At 64.2% G+C, this 13834-nt stretch overlaps 2 protein-coding genes across 5 annotated transcripts; both read left to right on the top strand.

Annotated features, from left to right (window-relative positions):
* The first annotated feature begins 1136 nt into the window (after positions 1-1136).
* SHC2 (SHC adaptor protein 2) lies at positions 1137-5988 on the top strand. Of its 3 annotated transcripts, none has more exons than XM_063403290.1 (13): positions 1139-1735; positions 2185-2255; positions 2642-2702; positions 2873-2992; positions 3087-3140; positions 3339-3390; positions 3568-3694; positions 3837-4017; positions 4097-4163; positions 4253-4417; positions 4647-4948; positions 5113-5251; positions 5386-5988. In XM_063403290.1, the coding sequence occupies exons 1-12, from the start codon at positions 1265-1267 to the stop codon at positions 5239-5241; spliced, it is 1800 nt and encodes a 599-aa protein (XP_063259360.1). In that variant the 5' UTR covers positions 1139-1264; the 3' UTR covers positions 5242-5251; positions 5386-5988. The 3 variants fall into 3 exon arrangements, with proteins under 3 accessions (XP_063259362.1, XP_063259360.1, XP_063259361.1); XM_063403291.1 differs by having other exon boundaries at positions 5365-5988; XM_063403292.1 differs by lacking the exon at positions 5386-5988 and having other exon boundaries at positions 1137-1735; positions 4647-4881.
* A 2456-nt stretch (positions 5989-8444) lies between these two features.
* Positions 8445-12557, top strand: C2CD4C (C2 calcium dependent domain containing 4C). Of its 2 annotated transcripts, none has more exons than XM_063403336.1 (2): positions 8445-8575; positions 8935-12557. In XM_063403336.1, exon 2 carries the CDS (start codon positions 8954-8956, stop codon positions 10208-10210), a length of 1257 nt encoding a protein of 418 aa, XP_063259406.1. In that variant the 5' UTR covers positions 8445-8575; positions 8935-8953; the 3' UTR covers positions 10211-12557. The 2 variants fall into 2 exon arrangements, with proteins under 2 accessions (XP_063259406.1, XP_063259408.1); XM_063403338.1 differs by having other exon boundaries at positions 8530-8624.
* Positions 12558-13834: the final 1277 nt, after the last annotated feature.

Here is a 13834-nt window from a genome sequence, read left to right as displayed (position 1 = left end):
GGCAACAGCAGATGTAATTCTATTACCTTGATTTATTGATCGCACTTAGAGCAATTACTGGCTCTCACCCCATCACCTGCCAGGGAGCAGGAGACAGTGAGGAGGAGAGACAAAGGCGGCTGAGTGGTCCAGGGCACGGCCGGCCCCCGGGGAGGCTCCAGTTTTGTTTGTGCCGCTTGTTGGGAGGGCAGGGGGGTGTGGGACCGAAAAGTGGCCCAAGGAAGCTCCTCGGGAAGGTGAAAACAAGCGCTAAAAGGAGCCTGTGATGCTGCGGGTTGGACCCCTAACATTAAGACAACTTTGGTGATGGAGAGGATGCAGGGCTGGGGAAAGGTGAGGGGCCCCGGGGCTCCAGCACAGCAGAGCTGCTGTGGGTCCCCTCTGGGCTTCCTCGCCCTTGTGGGCCCAGCCAGGCAGGAGTCCTCTGAACCGCTCGAAAAACGCCACAGCCCCGGGGCAGAGCAAGGGCGAATTGCTCGATTGAGGTCAGAAAGTCTCTGTAAGGGTTTTGTGGGATTACCCCCCCTGGTTGCTGCAGTTACAAGCAGAAAAACAAGAAAATGTTTGTGCTGTTTTTTTACTGCCTGAGCCCTCCAGACAGATATAAACAAAGCGGGAGTCAGATCTGGCTTGGAGGCAGATGAAATCAGAGCAAAAGAGACCAGTGGGCTGGGAGGCACAGAAGTAGGGCAGCCCGCTTGTGCATCGAAGCCTGGCCAAGCCCTCCCCCGCCTCCCCGGCCAGCCCTGGGCTTCTGCAGCGCTTCCCGGGAATGCAGAGGTGGAGAGAGCAGAAAATGTCCCTGTTGTGGGCGAGGGCAGTGCCGGGGGCTGCTGGCCGCTTTCGCTCCAGCTAACGCAAAACGGGAGGCTCCGGGAGGGGCTGTCGCCCTCCCCTGCCTGCCACCCCCAGCCCCTCACTCCCAACGCTTGCGGCGAAGCTGGAAACTCGCAGCGCCCCACGGCCAGGGGGCTTGGAGCAGCACGGAGGGCAGAGCGTGGGTGGCTCCGGCCCCACGGGGCAGCCCAGGCGAGGGGTGGATGCTGCCGTGCGCGGGGATGCTCAGGTGGGCGGGGATGCTGGGCGGGACGGGGATGCTCCGCGGGTCCGGCGCGGCGGGGAGGGCCGGGGGCGGGGGATGCGGGGCCGGGCGGGCGGCGGAGCGCTCGCACCATGACATCAGCGCGGTGCGGCCCCGGGGGAGCGGGCGGGGGGTGGGAGCCGGCGCGGCGGCAGCGGAGCGGAGCCGAGCGCGGCCCCGGGCATGCTCCCGGAGCCCAAGTATGACCGCTTCCGCGACGAGCCGCTGACCGCCCCCATGCCGTCGCCGGCCCCCGCGCCGTGCCCCGCGGCGGGCGAGGAGCCCGAGCACGGCACCACCTTCTGCGCGCTGCTGCCGCGGATGCCGCAGTGGAAGTTCCCCGGCTCCAGCGGCTTTCTCGGCCGCGGCCCCGCCGGCGCCGCCCGGGACGCCCCCGCCGCGGCGGAGTCCCCCTCGGGGCTGGCCGCCGTCCTGGGCGCCTGTGAGCCGCTGTGCGCCGCGCCCTGCGCGCTGCCGGGCGGCGGGCGGCCCCGGGGAACGGCGGGGCGGGCGCGGGGGGCGGCGGCGCCAGCGGGGGCTCGGCCCGGCGGGGACGAATGGAGCCGCAAGGGCAGCTTCATCCGCAAACCGGCGCAGGGCTGGCTGCACCCCGACGAGCGGGTGCTGGGGCCCGGCGTCTCCTACATTGTCCGGGTAAGTCCCGCCGGTGCCCGGCGACGCGGGAGGCGCGGAGACCCCGGCCCCAGGCGTGTGTGGGGCTTGGCGGGTCCGGCCGCTCTTCCCGACGGCTGCGGGCAGAGCCCTCGCTCGAGTCCCCCCGCCACGGCTGGACCGGGGCAGGCGCCCCCGGTACCTGCAGCTTCCGTGATGGGCCGGGGGCTTGCTGGGCCGTGGAGCCCACCGTGGGACTCCAGCGTTGTCAGCCCCCACGAGGCATCACAAGCTGTAGCACTGATTTGAGTTTGTGGGGTCTTACCAAGGGGTCTGGGCATGTGATGGGGCGTTTTGGGGTGGGGAGAAAAGGCTGCTGTGTGCTCCCTGGAGCTGGTGTGGAAGGCCCTTCTCCATGACACCCGGCCTCTCCTCTCCTCTCCACTGCCTGCCCTGTTGTGCTGCCTGCTCTGACCGCTTTTCCCCCGCAGTACATGGGGTGCATTGAGGTGCTGCGCTCCATGAGGTCCCTTGACTTCAACACCCGGACACAGGTCACCAGGTACGGCCCTGCAGTCCCCCTCTCCTGCACCCCAGTGCCACCCCAAGCCCCTCATGGCCCTGGGTGCTCCCCCTTCCCAGGGCCCTGTGCAGAGAGGGGAACAGGGGTCAGGGGGAGCCGAGCCCTGCAGGACCCACCCTGCACTCAGGGACACGGGCGAAGGGCACTGCCGCAGATCAATGGGTGGAAAGAGGAGAAGGGAGGTGGCCCCAGCTGGGATTACGTACCACGGGCCGTGACGTGGGGCAGCGCTGCGGGGAGGCTGCGGCACCCAGGGCTCTGGGGGCTCGTCCACCAGACCCCACAGAGCAATTATTGGGGGAAAGGCAGCTGGGAAGGGCTTGGAGGGCTGGAGCAGTGACCAGGCCAGGGTCTGTCCATTGCAGGGAAGCCATCAACAGACTGTACGAGGCAGTGCCGGGTGTGAAGGGCATGTGGAAGAAGAAGGTGAGTTTCCACTCAGCTTGTCCGTCCCTGGGACAAGCCAAGGCTGTGGGACAGGGAACTAAGAGTGCCTGCCCAGTTTGTGGGCCTGGGGCATCCCCCCTTTCCTCGTTCACCCCAGGAAGCCTGGTTCTGGTGGTCTTCATTGCCCTCACCATCCTCTCCCCTGTCAGGCTCCCAACAAAGCCCTGTTCTCCATCCTGGGCAAGAGCAACCTGCACTTCGCTGGCATGAGCATCGCTGTCAACATCTCTGTTGATGGGCTGAACCTCATGATCCCCACCACACGCCAGGTGAGTGTTCCTGGGCTCACAGCCCTGCTACCTGCCAGCCTGTGAGCCGGTGGCCCCTTTGCTGATGCCCCTTTGGACCATGTTCCCCCCACAGATCATCGCCAACCACCACATGCAGTCCATCTCCTTCGCCTCTGGTGGGGACATGGTGAGTTGTGCACACTGCGGTCCTGCAGGGTGGTGGGGACAGGGACAGGGACTGCCTGTGGCTGAGCTGAGCACAGCCTGGGTCAGGACGTGGGGCTGGGGCTGAGCTCTCCCCTCGCCCTGGCACCTCCAGCCTGCTCCTCACACAGCAGCAGGATGTGAGTGCAGGATGTGAGGATATCTCCCCCTGTGTCTGCAGGATACCACAGACTACGTCGCCTACGTGGCCAAGGACCCCATCAACCAGAGAGGTGACACCGCCCTCCACCCCTGCGAGCTCTGTGGAGGAGGGATGCACTGGGGGTGAAGGCTGGAGGAGGAAATCCCTCGTGGGGAACACGAGGGGTGGCTCAGGGCAGTCCTGCTGCAGGGATGGGAGTGTTGGGGAAACACTCAAACCGTCCGTCTGTCTGTCTGTCTGTCCACAGCCTGCCACATCCTGGAGTGCTGCGAGGGGCTGGCGCAGAGCGTTATCAGCACGGTGGGACAGGCCTTCGAGCTGCGCTTCAAGCAGTACCTGCACAGTCCCCCCAAGGTGGTGGTACCCCCAGAGAGGTGAGGGGGCAGAGGGCCCTGCTGCACCCCTGTCCTGGGCACGTCCTGTGGCTGGGGGTGGCTCTGGGAGCCCCTGTCACCGCAGGGTGTGGGGATGGCTGAGCCAGGCAGGGTGTCCCCAGCTCACCCATCCCTGCTGCAGGGCGCTGGCTGCAGAGGAGTCAGCCTGGGGGGAGGATGAGGAGGCGGCTGAGCACGATTACTACAACAGCATCCCCGGGAAGGAGCCCCCCCCGGGGGGCCTGGTTGACTCCCGGCTCCGCCACAGCACAGCCCTGGGCCACGTCCGCACTCAGCCCTCCAGCTCTGTCCCCCCCAGCCAGGTGAGCCCCTCAGAGCCACTGCTGGCCTTGCTATGGGGCCCCAGGCAGGGCCCCCCAACCCTCTTTCTGCCTCTCCTAGGGTGGGCTAGCAGCCAGACGAGACCCGAGCAGCCAGCTGGAGCCACCCTGGGACCTGGAGAGCCAGGGTGGGTACTGCTGTGGGGGGAGGCCGTGAGCTGGGGGGGTCCCAGTGACTCTGCCCAGTCCTGGCCAGCGGTGATGGCCGTCCCCACAGGCCAGCCCTGCGACGGGTACCTGCAGGCAGACGGCCACAGCCTGGGGCCACGGGACTACGAGGAGCACATGTACGTGAACACGCAGAGCCTGGACGCCTGGGAGCCGGAGCTGGCGGCTCAGGGGGCGGCAGAGGAGAGCCCCAAGAAGGACCTCTTTGACATGAGTAAGGCACTGCACCGGGGGGAAATGGTGCAGAACCTGCTGTGGAGCTGTCAGGCTGTGCCAGCAGCTGTGTGGGTCACCCACCACAGCCCCGGAGGTGCTGGCACTGGCCGAGTCCACAGCAGTGCCCTGCAGTGCCCTGGGGGCCGTGAGCTGGGGTCTGTCCACACCACAGCCCAGCCCTGCCTCGTGCCCTGTGTGTAACACCCCACAACCCCTGCACCCCACAGGGCCATTTGAGGACGCCCTAAAGCTCCACGAGTGCATTGCAGGGGGTGGCACCAATCCCCCCATCGAGGACCAGTGGCCCAGCCCCCCCACACGGAAGGCCCCCGTGGCCCCCACGGAGGAGCAGCTCCGGAGGGAGCCCTGGTACCACGGGAAGATGAGCCGGTGGGATGCCGAGAGGCTCCTGCAGATGGATGGGGACTTCCTGGTGCGGGACAGCCTCACCAACCCGGGGCAGTACGTGCTGACCGGCATGCACAGCGGGCAGCCCAAGCACCTGCTGCTGGTGGATCCCGAGGGAGTGGTGAGGGCAGGGCATGGGGCAGGGGCAGGGCATGGGGTGGGGGATTGGGACAGGGACCAGGGCAGGGCACAGGGTGGGGGATTGGGGACACAGGTGTGGGCACAGGTGGATGCTGTACGAGAGGCAGCTCTCCTGAGTTGAGGACCGCTGTGCCCTGGCCGCAGGTGAGGACCAAGGACGTGCTGTTTGAGAGCATCAGCCACCTCATCAGCCACCACCGGCAGAACGAGCAGCCCATCGTGGCGGCAGAGAGCGAGCTGCACCTCCGCCAGGTTGTACAGAGGAAGCAGTGATGCCCAGGGGGTATGTGAGTCCCCAGCCTGCTCCCCTGCCTCTGGACTCACCCTAGGGCAAAACTGGGGTTCCTTTGTGCGCCCCTTCTCCAGTTGTGCCTGGCCTCTGAGGTCTGGGGTTAGGCTCTCTGTTTTCCTTCCCAGCGAGGCCTTGTGGTCCCTGGTGCTGCAGGTCCTCCCTGGCTGCTGCCTACCTCCATCATCTGCGTGGGTGCCCTGCCCAGCTGGACACAAAGATGTTTAATTCCACACGTACAGGTGAAACGCTCTTGGGGTGGGAACTGCTTGGTGACCTCAGCAGGAGGGACAGAACCTGAAGCCATCTCAGGCAGGGCTGCCCCCACTTGCCCCAGCACTGGAATGGGGACTGGTGGACATTGCTGTAGCCCCTGGCTGGGCTCTGCCTGTGGGGCCAGGCACGACCATCTCTTGGACTCTGTTGGACGTTCCTCTTGGGGAGATTCTTTTTCAGCTGGATTCTCCCCAGGAGTGGCTGCCACATGATTCTCCCTGTGACCCCAAGCCCCTGCAGCCTGCCCCAGGCCAGGGCCAGGATGGAGCTACTGTGGGAAGGTGGAGGGCAGAGCTGCTGGTACTGCCTCACGAGGTGGCCCGTGGCCCATGGGGGCTCCCTGGCCAGCTCGGGGCTTTGGCAGGTTTTATGGCACACACAGCCCCCTTTACCTACCCTGTGTCTGATGCTGGGTTTGTAGTTTGGAATACATTTCTAATTAAATCTGGAAGTGAGCAAGGAACACAGGTGGTTCGTGCCAGCCCTGGGCATGGTGCTGGGACAGGTCTCCATCACCACCAGTTCCTGCCTGGTCTCACCTTGGCCAACCCATCCTGTCCAGCCTCACTTGTCTCTGCCCCTCTGGGTCACCCTGTCCCCTGTGGATCACCCAGTGTCCCCCTGGTTTTCAAGTGGCCTTTGGCACCCAGGGCTGGCCCTGCACAGCCTCTCCTCCTCACACCTGGCACCTCCCTGCCCTGCTGGCTCCTGCTGCCAGCTTCCCTCCTGCCTCCACCTGGAGCAGCACACGGCCACCCACTCCTGAGCCTCCCGGGGTGGCTCTGAGTGGCACAAGCCAAGCTGTGACCCACCAGTGAATGTGGCAGCCAGCAGAGCCAGAGCCGTGGGTGGGCCTGGCCGTGGCTCCTGTGTCACAGGTGGGCAGCAGCCACTTTGGGCTGGTGGCCTGTCCTGGCTCTGCTCTGTGTGCCCAGTGCTGCTGCCAGCACCCACCTCGGGGAGCAGGGTCACCCCAGCACCCTCAGCCCCTGGCTGGGGGTGGCTTCTGCCAGACAAGGCGTCCAGGCTGGCCGGTGCCAGCTGAGCCAATGAATAAAATAAGCCCCTAAATAAAGCCCAGTAATGAATGCGTAATTTTCCATTGATAGCTGGATTCCGCGGGGACATGGTGCTTCCATCTCAGCTGCTATTTTTTGTCGTGGAGTGATGCGTCTGCAAAGATAATTGCACTGTTCCCTCAACAGAGACACGGGGAAAGGCAGTGAGGGCCCCCACTTTGTCCTTTTGCTACCAGAGAACCAAGCCCGTGCGATTCACCGCCGCCCTGCAGTCCCGGGGATGCTGCCCTGGAGGGATGAAGGGCTGGCAGGGGGTTGTGGCAGGGCTTTAACCACTTTGGTTGAGGCTGGTGTGTGGTGCCAGTGGGTGCAGGGGGGTCTGTGACTCAACCCAGACCTGGTTTGAAGGGCTGCTGCTTCTTCAGCCCCTGTCACGGGAAGGCTGAGGTGTTTTGGGAAGGTTTGGAAGCCACAGAGGAGCAGCTGCAGAGGACGTGGTCTCCTTGCTGTCCCAGGGCCTTGGGGATCTCGCTGACCAACGCATTCCCGCACCTGCCTCGTATGTGAGGACAACAGACACGCCCAGTTCGGTTATTCAAGGCTTCCTTTCAGAAATCCTTTCCCATAGCAGGTCTCCCTCCTTCCCAGCTTCCAGCAGGTGGTAGCACACTGCCGGCTCCACCAGCAATGTCCCCAGCAATGTCCCCAGCTCTGCCAGCCCCTGCCAGCGTCCCCAGCCCTGCCAGTCCGCAGCCAGCAGCTCCCAGCGCCCTGCTCCCCTCCGTGCCCTGCAGGCACCGGCCCCGCAGAGCTGGCCCGGCCCCAGCGCTCTTTGTTATCTCAAGGGAACTCAACCATTTCTGCGCCTTGTTTACCCGCAGTTTCGCAGGGTGGAGGAAAAGCAAACATCGGCCTTTTGTTCACCAGCTTCCCCTTCCGTGAGCCTCGTCCTCCTCCCCCGGACTCCATCTGCCCTCTCATCCCTGCGGGATCCGGCTCAGCATCAGAGCCCAGGGTCCGGCCGGGACAGCGCTGTCCCCTCCCCACTGCTGCCCCTGAGACATCCCAGCTCTCGGCCTGGCCTCTCTTTATCAGCTCCAAGTGGGAATGCAGAGGGAGCCGAGGCCTCTCTCAGCAGCCCCCGCAGAAGACGCTCCCCACACCAGGCTGCTCCTGCTGGCCGTCACTCCCAGCCCTGCGCTGCTGCGGAATTGATGCTGCTTCCCGGCAGCCTGGCGGCCTCCACAGGGCAGCAGCCATGAGGAGCAGCCGCTTGACTCTTTTGTGCCTCTGTCCCTCTCGGTGCATTCCTGTCCCCAAGGCTGTAAATCCCCGGGGGACCGGGGCTGGGCCAGATCACTCGGTTGAGTCTCCTGACACCCCCACAACACCGGGGCTTGCACTGCTGCTCCGTGAACCCTCCTGAGTTTTTGTCCCGATGTCCCCAGCCCCCACCCCTCATCCCTGCAGGGGCTGGTGGTTTGTGTGACATGGGGGAGTGTGACATGTGGCACTGTCCCCCGATATTGAACCTCTTGATGAGGCAACTCCTCAGCTCCGAGACGCTGCTGGCTTCATCCAGTGCTTTGAGATCAAGAGCCGGGAGTGAGGAGCGGCTGCTCCCAGGTGGGAACGACCGCGCTCCGGACCGGGGGCACCGGGAGGGCGGGAGGGGTGGAACGGGGCTGCTGCCGTCCCGATTCCCCTCCTGGCCCCATCCCAAACCCGACGCTCCCGCGGGAACACGGCCGGGTGTCCTGGGGTCAGGTTCCTGCACCTCTCGAGCATCAGCTACCCGGGACCTCACGGTCTCATTCCCGGTCCCGCTCGGTCCCGGTCTCGGTGCCGGTTCCAGCCCTGGTCCGGCCAAGCGCGGCGCGCAGAAATGTGGAGGCGCCGCACTCGGAGGATTACGGCGGCGGCGCGGACGAGGAGCGGAGCCGCCGCCGCCACCGCCGCCGTATAAAAGCGCGTCCGCGCCCGCCCCGCCCGGGCTGCGGTGACGGCGGCGGCTCCTCTCCAGGTGCGGCGGCTCCCGGCAACGTCCCGCTCGCGGCGGCGCCGGTCGGTCGGTCCGTCGGTCCAGGCGTCGCGTCGCCTCGCGTCTGTCCCGTCCCATCGCATCCCTGGGCGCCTCCGGGTCCCCGTCCCCAGGGTCCCCGACCCCCGCTCCCCGCGGCCGGTTCCTCCGCGCTCCTCCCCGGGCTGGCGGGTCCCCGTGTCCCTCGGCGCGGCCAGTTCCCTCCCGTCCTTGTCCCGCCCCCCCGGCCTGCCAGCTCCGGGTCTCTCGGTGCCGCCGGTCGCTCCCGGGGTTTCCAGCTTCTTCCTGCTTCTGCCGGTGCCCGGCCCCTGTGATAGCGTTGCCCCTCGGGTCTCTTCCAGCCTCACACCGGGCAGCAACATGTGGCTCCTGGAGCGGCTGCGCGGGGTGGCGGAGAACGGCGGGTCCCGGGGAGCGGGGACGGACGAGTCCTCGCGGGGCTCCCGCTACAGCAACGTCCTCACCCCCGACAAGATCCCCGACTTTTTCATCCCTCCCAAGCTGAGCGCGGCACCCGCCGAGGCTGAGGGCTCCGAGGTCCCCGCAGCGGCTGCTCTGGGTGCCTCAGTGTCAGAACAGGACCTGGCCGGGCGCAAGCCCCCGCGCAGCCCCCGCCCGTCCAGCCGCTCCCGGTCCCGGACCACCGGGCGCCACATCATCCAGATCGAGACCGCTGAGGACTGGAGCGAGGGGACCTGCGGCACCAACGTGGACCCGCAGGCACAGACGGCCATGTCGCTGCCCTACGTGCCCAAGGCTCAGACCTCCTACGGCTTCGCCACGCTGATGGAGAGCCCCCACACGCGGCGCAAAGAGTCGCTCTTCCACAGCGAGCACAGCAGCCTCTGCCCCTCGCCCGTCACCTCGCCCAGCGCCCAGCGCAAAGCCAAGCTCAACGGTGAGAGCGGCCGCCGGACGCCCTCGGACCTCGGCGCAGCCCTGATGCACCCCGGGCGCTACTTCAGCGGCGGCGAGAGCGACACGTGCTCCTCAGCGGAGTCCTCGCCCTTCGGCTCCCCGCTGCTCTCTCGCTCCGTCTCCCTGCTGAAGCTCTTCAGCCAGGAGAGCCAGTCCAAGGTGATCAAGCTGAAGCACTCGGTGGCCCGCAACAGCTCGCTGTCCACTGATGACAGCTCGGCTGACACCAGCCCCAGCGCCCAGCGCCGCGCCAGGAGCGCCCCAGCCGGGACACATCCACCCACGGCGCTGCTGCCCCTGGACCTGCCCGCGGGCCGTGACCGGGAGCACAGCCTGCGGCTGAGCCGGGGCGGGAGCCTGCGCCTGGCTGCCGAGTACGACCCCTCCAACGCCCGGCTGCGTGTGCGCCTCGTCTCCGCCGAGGACCTCTACGATGCCCTCGTCGACGTGCGCAGCATCAACTGCTGCGTCTCGCTGTGCCTCAACCCCGGGAAGCTGCAGAAGCAGCGCAGCACCATTGTCAAGAACAGCCGCAACCCCGTCTTCAACGAGGACTTCTTCTTCGACGGGCTGGGCCCCGGCCACGCCAGGAAGATGTCCCTGAAGCTCAAGGTGGTCAACAAGGGCAGCAGCCTTAAGCGGGACACGCTGCTGGGGGAGAAGGAGCTGCCACTCACCGCCCTCCTGTCCTGCCTGTAGGTACCTGCTGCCAGCCCCGGAGGGAGCCCTCCCACCCGTGGGGCCGGGGCGGGGCAGGGAGGCCGGCTCTGTCCCCCAGCCCCGCTGGAGGAGGGTTTGGAAGGGCCCCCTGAGGAGGGCCGGGGTTGTGGCAGAGTGTGGGGGTCCCCAGGAATGGTGCTGCTGTGGGGCTCTGCCAACACCAGCTGGCAGCCACAGCCTCTGCCGCTGCTCCCTCCCTGCTCCTGCTCCGGGGCTGCATCTCCTGGAGCCCAGCAGAAAGTGGGGAGCCTCCAGCCCACTCCCCACCAGGAAGGATGGAAGCACCTGTTGGACTCTTCCATCCCTGTGCCTGTGGTCTCCAGCTGCAGGTTGGAGGTGGGTAAATCTCTGTAGCACACTTACGGCCACCTCTCAAAGCCCCAGCACCTGTAGTCAGGTGACAGCTTTAATTTAAAAGTTCCTGGTCTTGGAAACTGCAACGAAAATACTGCAGAGGTGACCTGAGAGTGGGCCAAGGGCGGTCACCCTGGGAGATGAGTCAGGTTTGTGGCTTTTGAGCCTTTCCTGGACTCGTCCCAGCCCGGTGAGGCTGCAAGGTTGGCTTGTTCTGACACCTGCAGCCTCCCAGGCTGCCCTCCCTGCCCACCCCAGCACTGTCCCCCACTGCTGACCCCAGGGGGAAACTGCTCATGGAGCTTTGGGGGCTTTGCTTTGCCCAAACCCAGGGGTTTGCCTGTGCCTCCCCCCTGCCCACGAGAGGGAGATGCCAAGGGCTGGTACCCCTTGCCCTGGACACACAGATGGTCCCAGGCAGTGTCCCAGCAGATGTGTCTGCTGACAAGAGCTGAGGTGACAGGAGTAGCTCTCCCTGAGTGCAGGGGCCATCCCAGGTGAGGCTGGAGGCTCCACAACCCTCCACCCTCCCTTGCTTATGAGGGCCGAGGATCTTTCAAGCAGCTGCACCCACTGGGCAGCAGAGATGTGTCCTGTGGGGCCACCAAGCTCCTGTGCCCAGTGGGATCTGGCTTCCCAAAGTGACTGGGCTGGCTTTGTTTCCCTTTGGGGAGGGAGCGAGGAGCTCCCAACCCTTCCCACCCCACCCTGTCACCCTGGCTGAGTGGCTGGGGACAGCGGGAGTGGGGAGGGTGCCTGCGGGGTGGATAAAACACGCTGTGTTGTTGTTTGGTGTGGTGTCACCCTTTGTGTCAGGCTCTGCATGTTTCCGTGCAGGGAGCAGGATCTGCAGCGCTCCCGTGCCTGCCTGTTGCAGCACGCGTGGACACACACGCACACATGTGTCCCCTCTGTGTTAACCTCTGTGGTGGCAGTCGATGTTCCTTCCTTGTCCTTTTGCAGCAGATGGCAGATCTCAGTGTTGGCTATTTATATCCGAGGCTGATCTTTCGCAGCGTTTTACTTCTGTCTGTAAATATGTTCCAGGTACACAAGGCATCGTTCTGATGTTTGCATGTCGGGGGGATTCAGGGTGATCGTGGCTGTTTGTCGAGCTTGTGGTTGAAAACAAACCATGCAGGACACAAGGAGCTGACATGTCCATCCTTCACGGGGAGTTTCCCACCTGAGGCTTCCCTGTGCTCCCCCAGGAGCCAGCACGAGGGTCGGTCCCCGGCCCCCCAAGTGCCCAGGCTCATCCTGGGGGCAGATGAAGGCTCTGGGGATGTGGGATAGGGAGAGGTGTCACATCCCGGGCTGTGGGGTGAGCATCTTGCCCCTAAGGAGGTCTGGGGCATGAAGGGGACCCTGCCCAGCTGGCTGCAGCACCGACACACCTCAGCAGCACCCTGTGCTCCCTGGGGTGCTGTGAGAGGGGCTGGGGGCACCTGGGTGCTGCTGGGGCAGGGGGCAGAGGCTGCAAAAAGAGGTGGAATGGGATGTGGGGTGAAGACTTTGGTGCTCTGAGAGGTTTGAGGGGTGACATCCCCCACAGAAGAACCGTGTGCCTTTGGGTTTGGGGGAGGAGGGTGCTGACAGCAGGACCCCGGGCTGCTCCTTGGGTTGAGGGAGACCCCAGAGGGAGCCCCAAGGGCCTGGGGGCTCTCATCCTGCCCCACTCCAGCCTGTCCCAGCCTGTCCCAGGGCTGTCTCGCTGGAGCTGGGTATGTGGCCATGCACTGAGCCCCAGGATGAGCCCTGCTCTCTGCTGGCCTGGAGGGGTGGGAGCCAGCGCTGTTGCTTGGATGGGTCTCTGCTACTGGAGCTATTTTCTATTGTTCCTGCTTTGATATTTCTGTGGCTGGATTTAATGATGTATTTTTGGAGTGAAAAATATATTAATACCTGAATGGAATGTTTGTTTACAGATGATTTCCTCTTTTTAGTGCAATAAAGTAATTTCTAAAACAGATGCAGGTGTGGCCCTGGCTCCTGCTTTCCCCGAGATATTTCCTAGCATTATTCTTGACTGCTCCCTGTGCGGGGAAGCAGAGCTGGAACCTCAGGACTGTCCAGACATGGGGCAGCACTGCTCTTCTGGGTGCTGCTCCCGTTTCCAAACAGCCTTCCAGGGCCTCAAGGTGCTTCTGAAGCGCTTCCCCTGGTGCTGCTGATGCTGTGAGGTGAGGTGGGGATGAATCTCCTGGGGAGAGGTGGGTACGTGGGGAAAGGAGCTTTTCCTGCTTGAGGGGAGACTCAGGGCTGTGCTGAGCCCTGGCATTGCCAGCTCACAGCCAGGGCTGTGGTGAGGGAGAGCCCCTTCCCACACCCTGTGGGTGTCCCTCCTCCTCCTCACCTGCTCCCCCAGCCTGACCCTTGCAGCCTTTCCCAGCGCTGGTGATGAAGAAAATGATGATTTTGTTCTCACCTCTCCCAGAGCCACCCCGCCCAGCTGGCAGCATTCAGGTTGCTTTCTTTTCTCCCCACCTGCCACTTCCAAATCTGTTCCTAGCCAGATGCTGCTGAAGAAAAGAGGAGTATTTGCCTGTTACCTAAATGCCATTTTCCTAATTTCCACAATTCTGAAAATTTGTCATTTTTGGTAGCTGTTGAGGCTGGGTGGGAACAGATCTGTTCTCTCACCTCTGGCCCCCACAGGGGTGGTGAAAGCAGCTTGGTAGGTGCTAATAATTTAAGTCATGCTTTTTCTAGAGGTCCAAAGCTGCAGCAGTTAGTAACGAAATGAGGCTGATTAAGTTAGTCTGAACCAGAGTGGATGGGGTCAGCCTGAGCACACAAAAATCCCTGGAAAGCGTTCAACATTTGAAATGCTGGAAGCAGCCAGAGGGGTGCAGAGGGGCATCTTGTGGGGGAAGATTTAACTCTGCATTTGTAATTGAGTCACCGTGGGAAGGAAATGCGTCTGCCTGACTGGACCTGGGAGGGTTTGGTCACGCTGAGAGGAGCGCCTGAACTGGGAGCTGCTGGTGAGGAAGAGGGTGATACATCCCCACTCCACACAATGGGTCAGGATGCCCAGGTAAAGCGCGGCCAGGTGAAATTCTGAGCCCAAGGGTGGCTCTGCCCATCGCTGTGCACACCAAGTGATGTCTGAGCCCTGGGAGATTTCCCCTGCACAGGGATTCCTCTGCCCAGGGGTCCCGAGGCTCTCATAGCTCTGGCGCATATTTTGGTGGCCCAATCTGTGCCCAAACCGAGGCAGAGCAGGAGAGGCTGGATGTGGAGGAG

The sequence above is a fragment of the Prinia subflava genome, chromosome 8 (assembly GCF_021018805.1).
Source record: "Prinia subflava isolate CZ2003 ecotype Zambia chromosome 8, Cam_Psub_1.2, whole genome shotgun sequence".
Classification (NCBI taxonomy): domain Eukaryota; kingdom Metazoa; phylum Chordata; class Aves; order Passeriformes; family Cisticolidae; genus Prinia; species Prinia subflava.
This window is presented reverse-complemented; position numbering and strand designations above follow the sequence as displayed.

What these genes read in the sequence shown, in the direction of transcription:
- SHC2 (XM_063403290.1), top strand. Translation starts at nt 1,265, where the DNA reads ATGCTCCCGGAGCCCAAGTATGACCGCTTCCGCGACGAGCCGCTGACC. An exon ending in GCGTCTCCTACATTGTCCGG is followed by an intron (nt 1,736 to 2,184) that starts GTAAGTCCCGCC and finishes TTTCCCCCGCAG; the next exon opens with TACATGGGGTGCATTGAGGT. An exon ending in GAAGGACCTCTTTGACATGA is followed by an intron (nt 4,418 to 4,646) that starts GTAAGGCACTGC and finishes TGCACCCCACAG; the next exon opens with GGCCATTTGAGGACGCCCTA.
- C2CD4C (XM_063403336.1), top strand. Translation starts at nt 8,954, where the DNA reads ATGTGGCTCCTGGAGCGGCTGCGCGGGGTGGCGGAGAACGGCGGGTCC.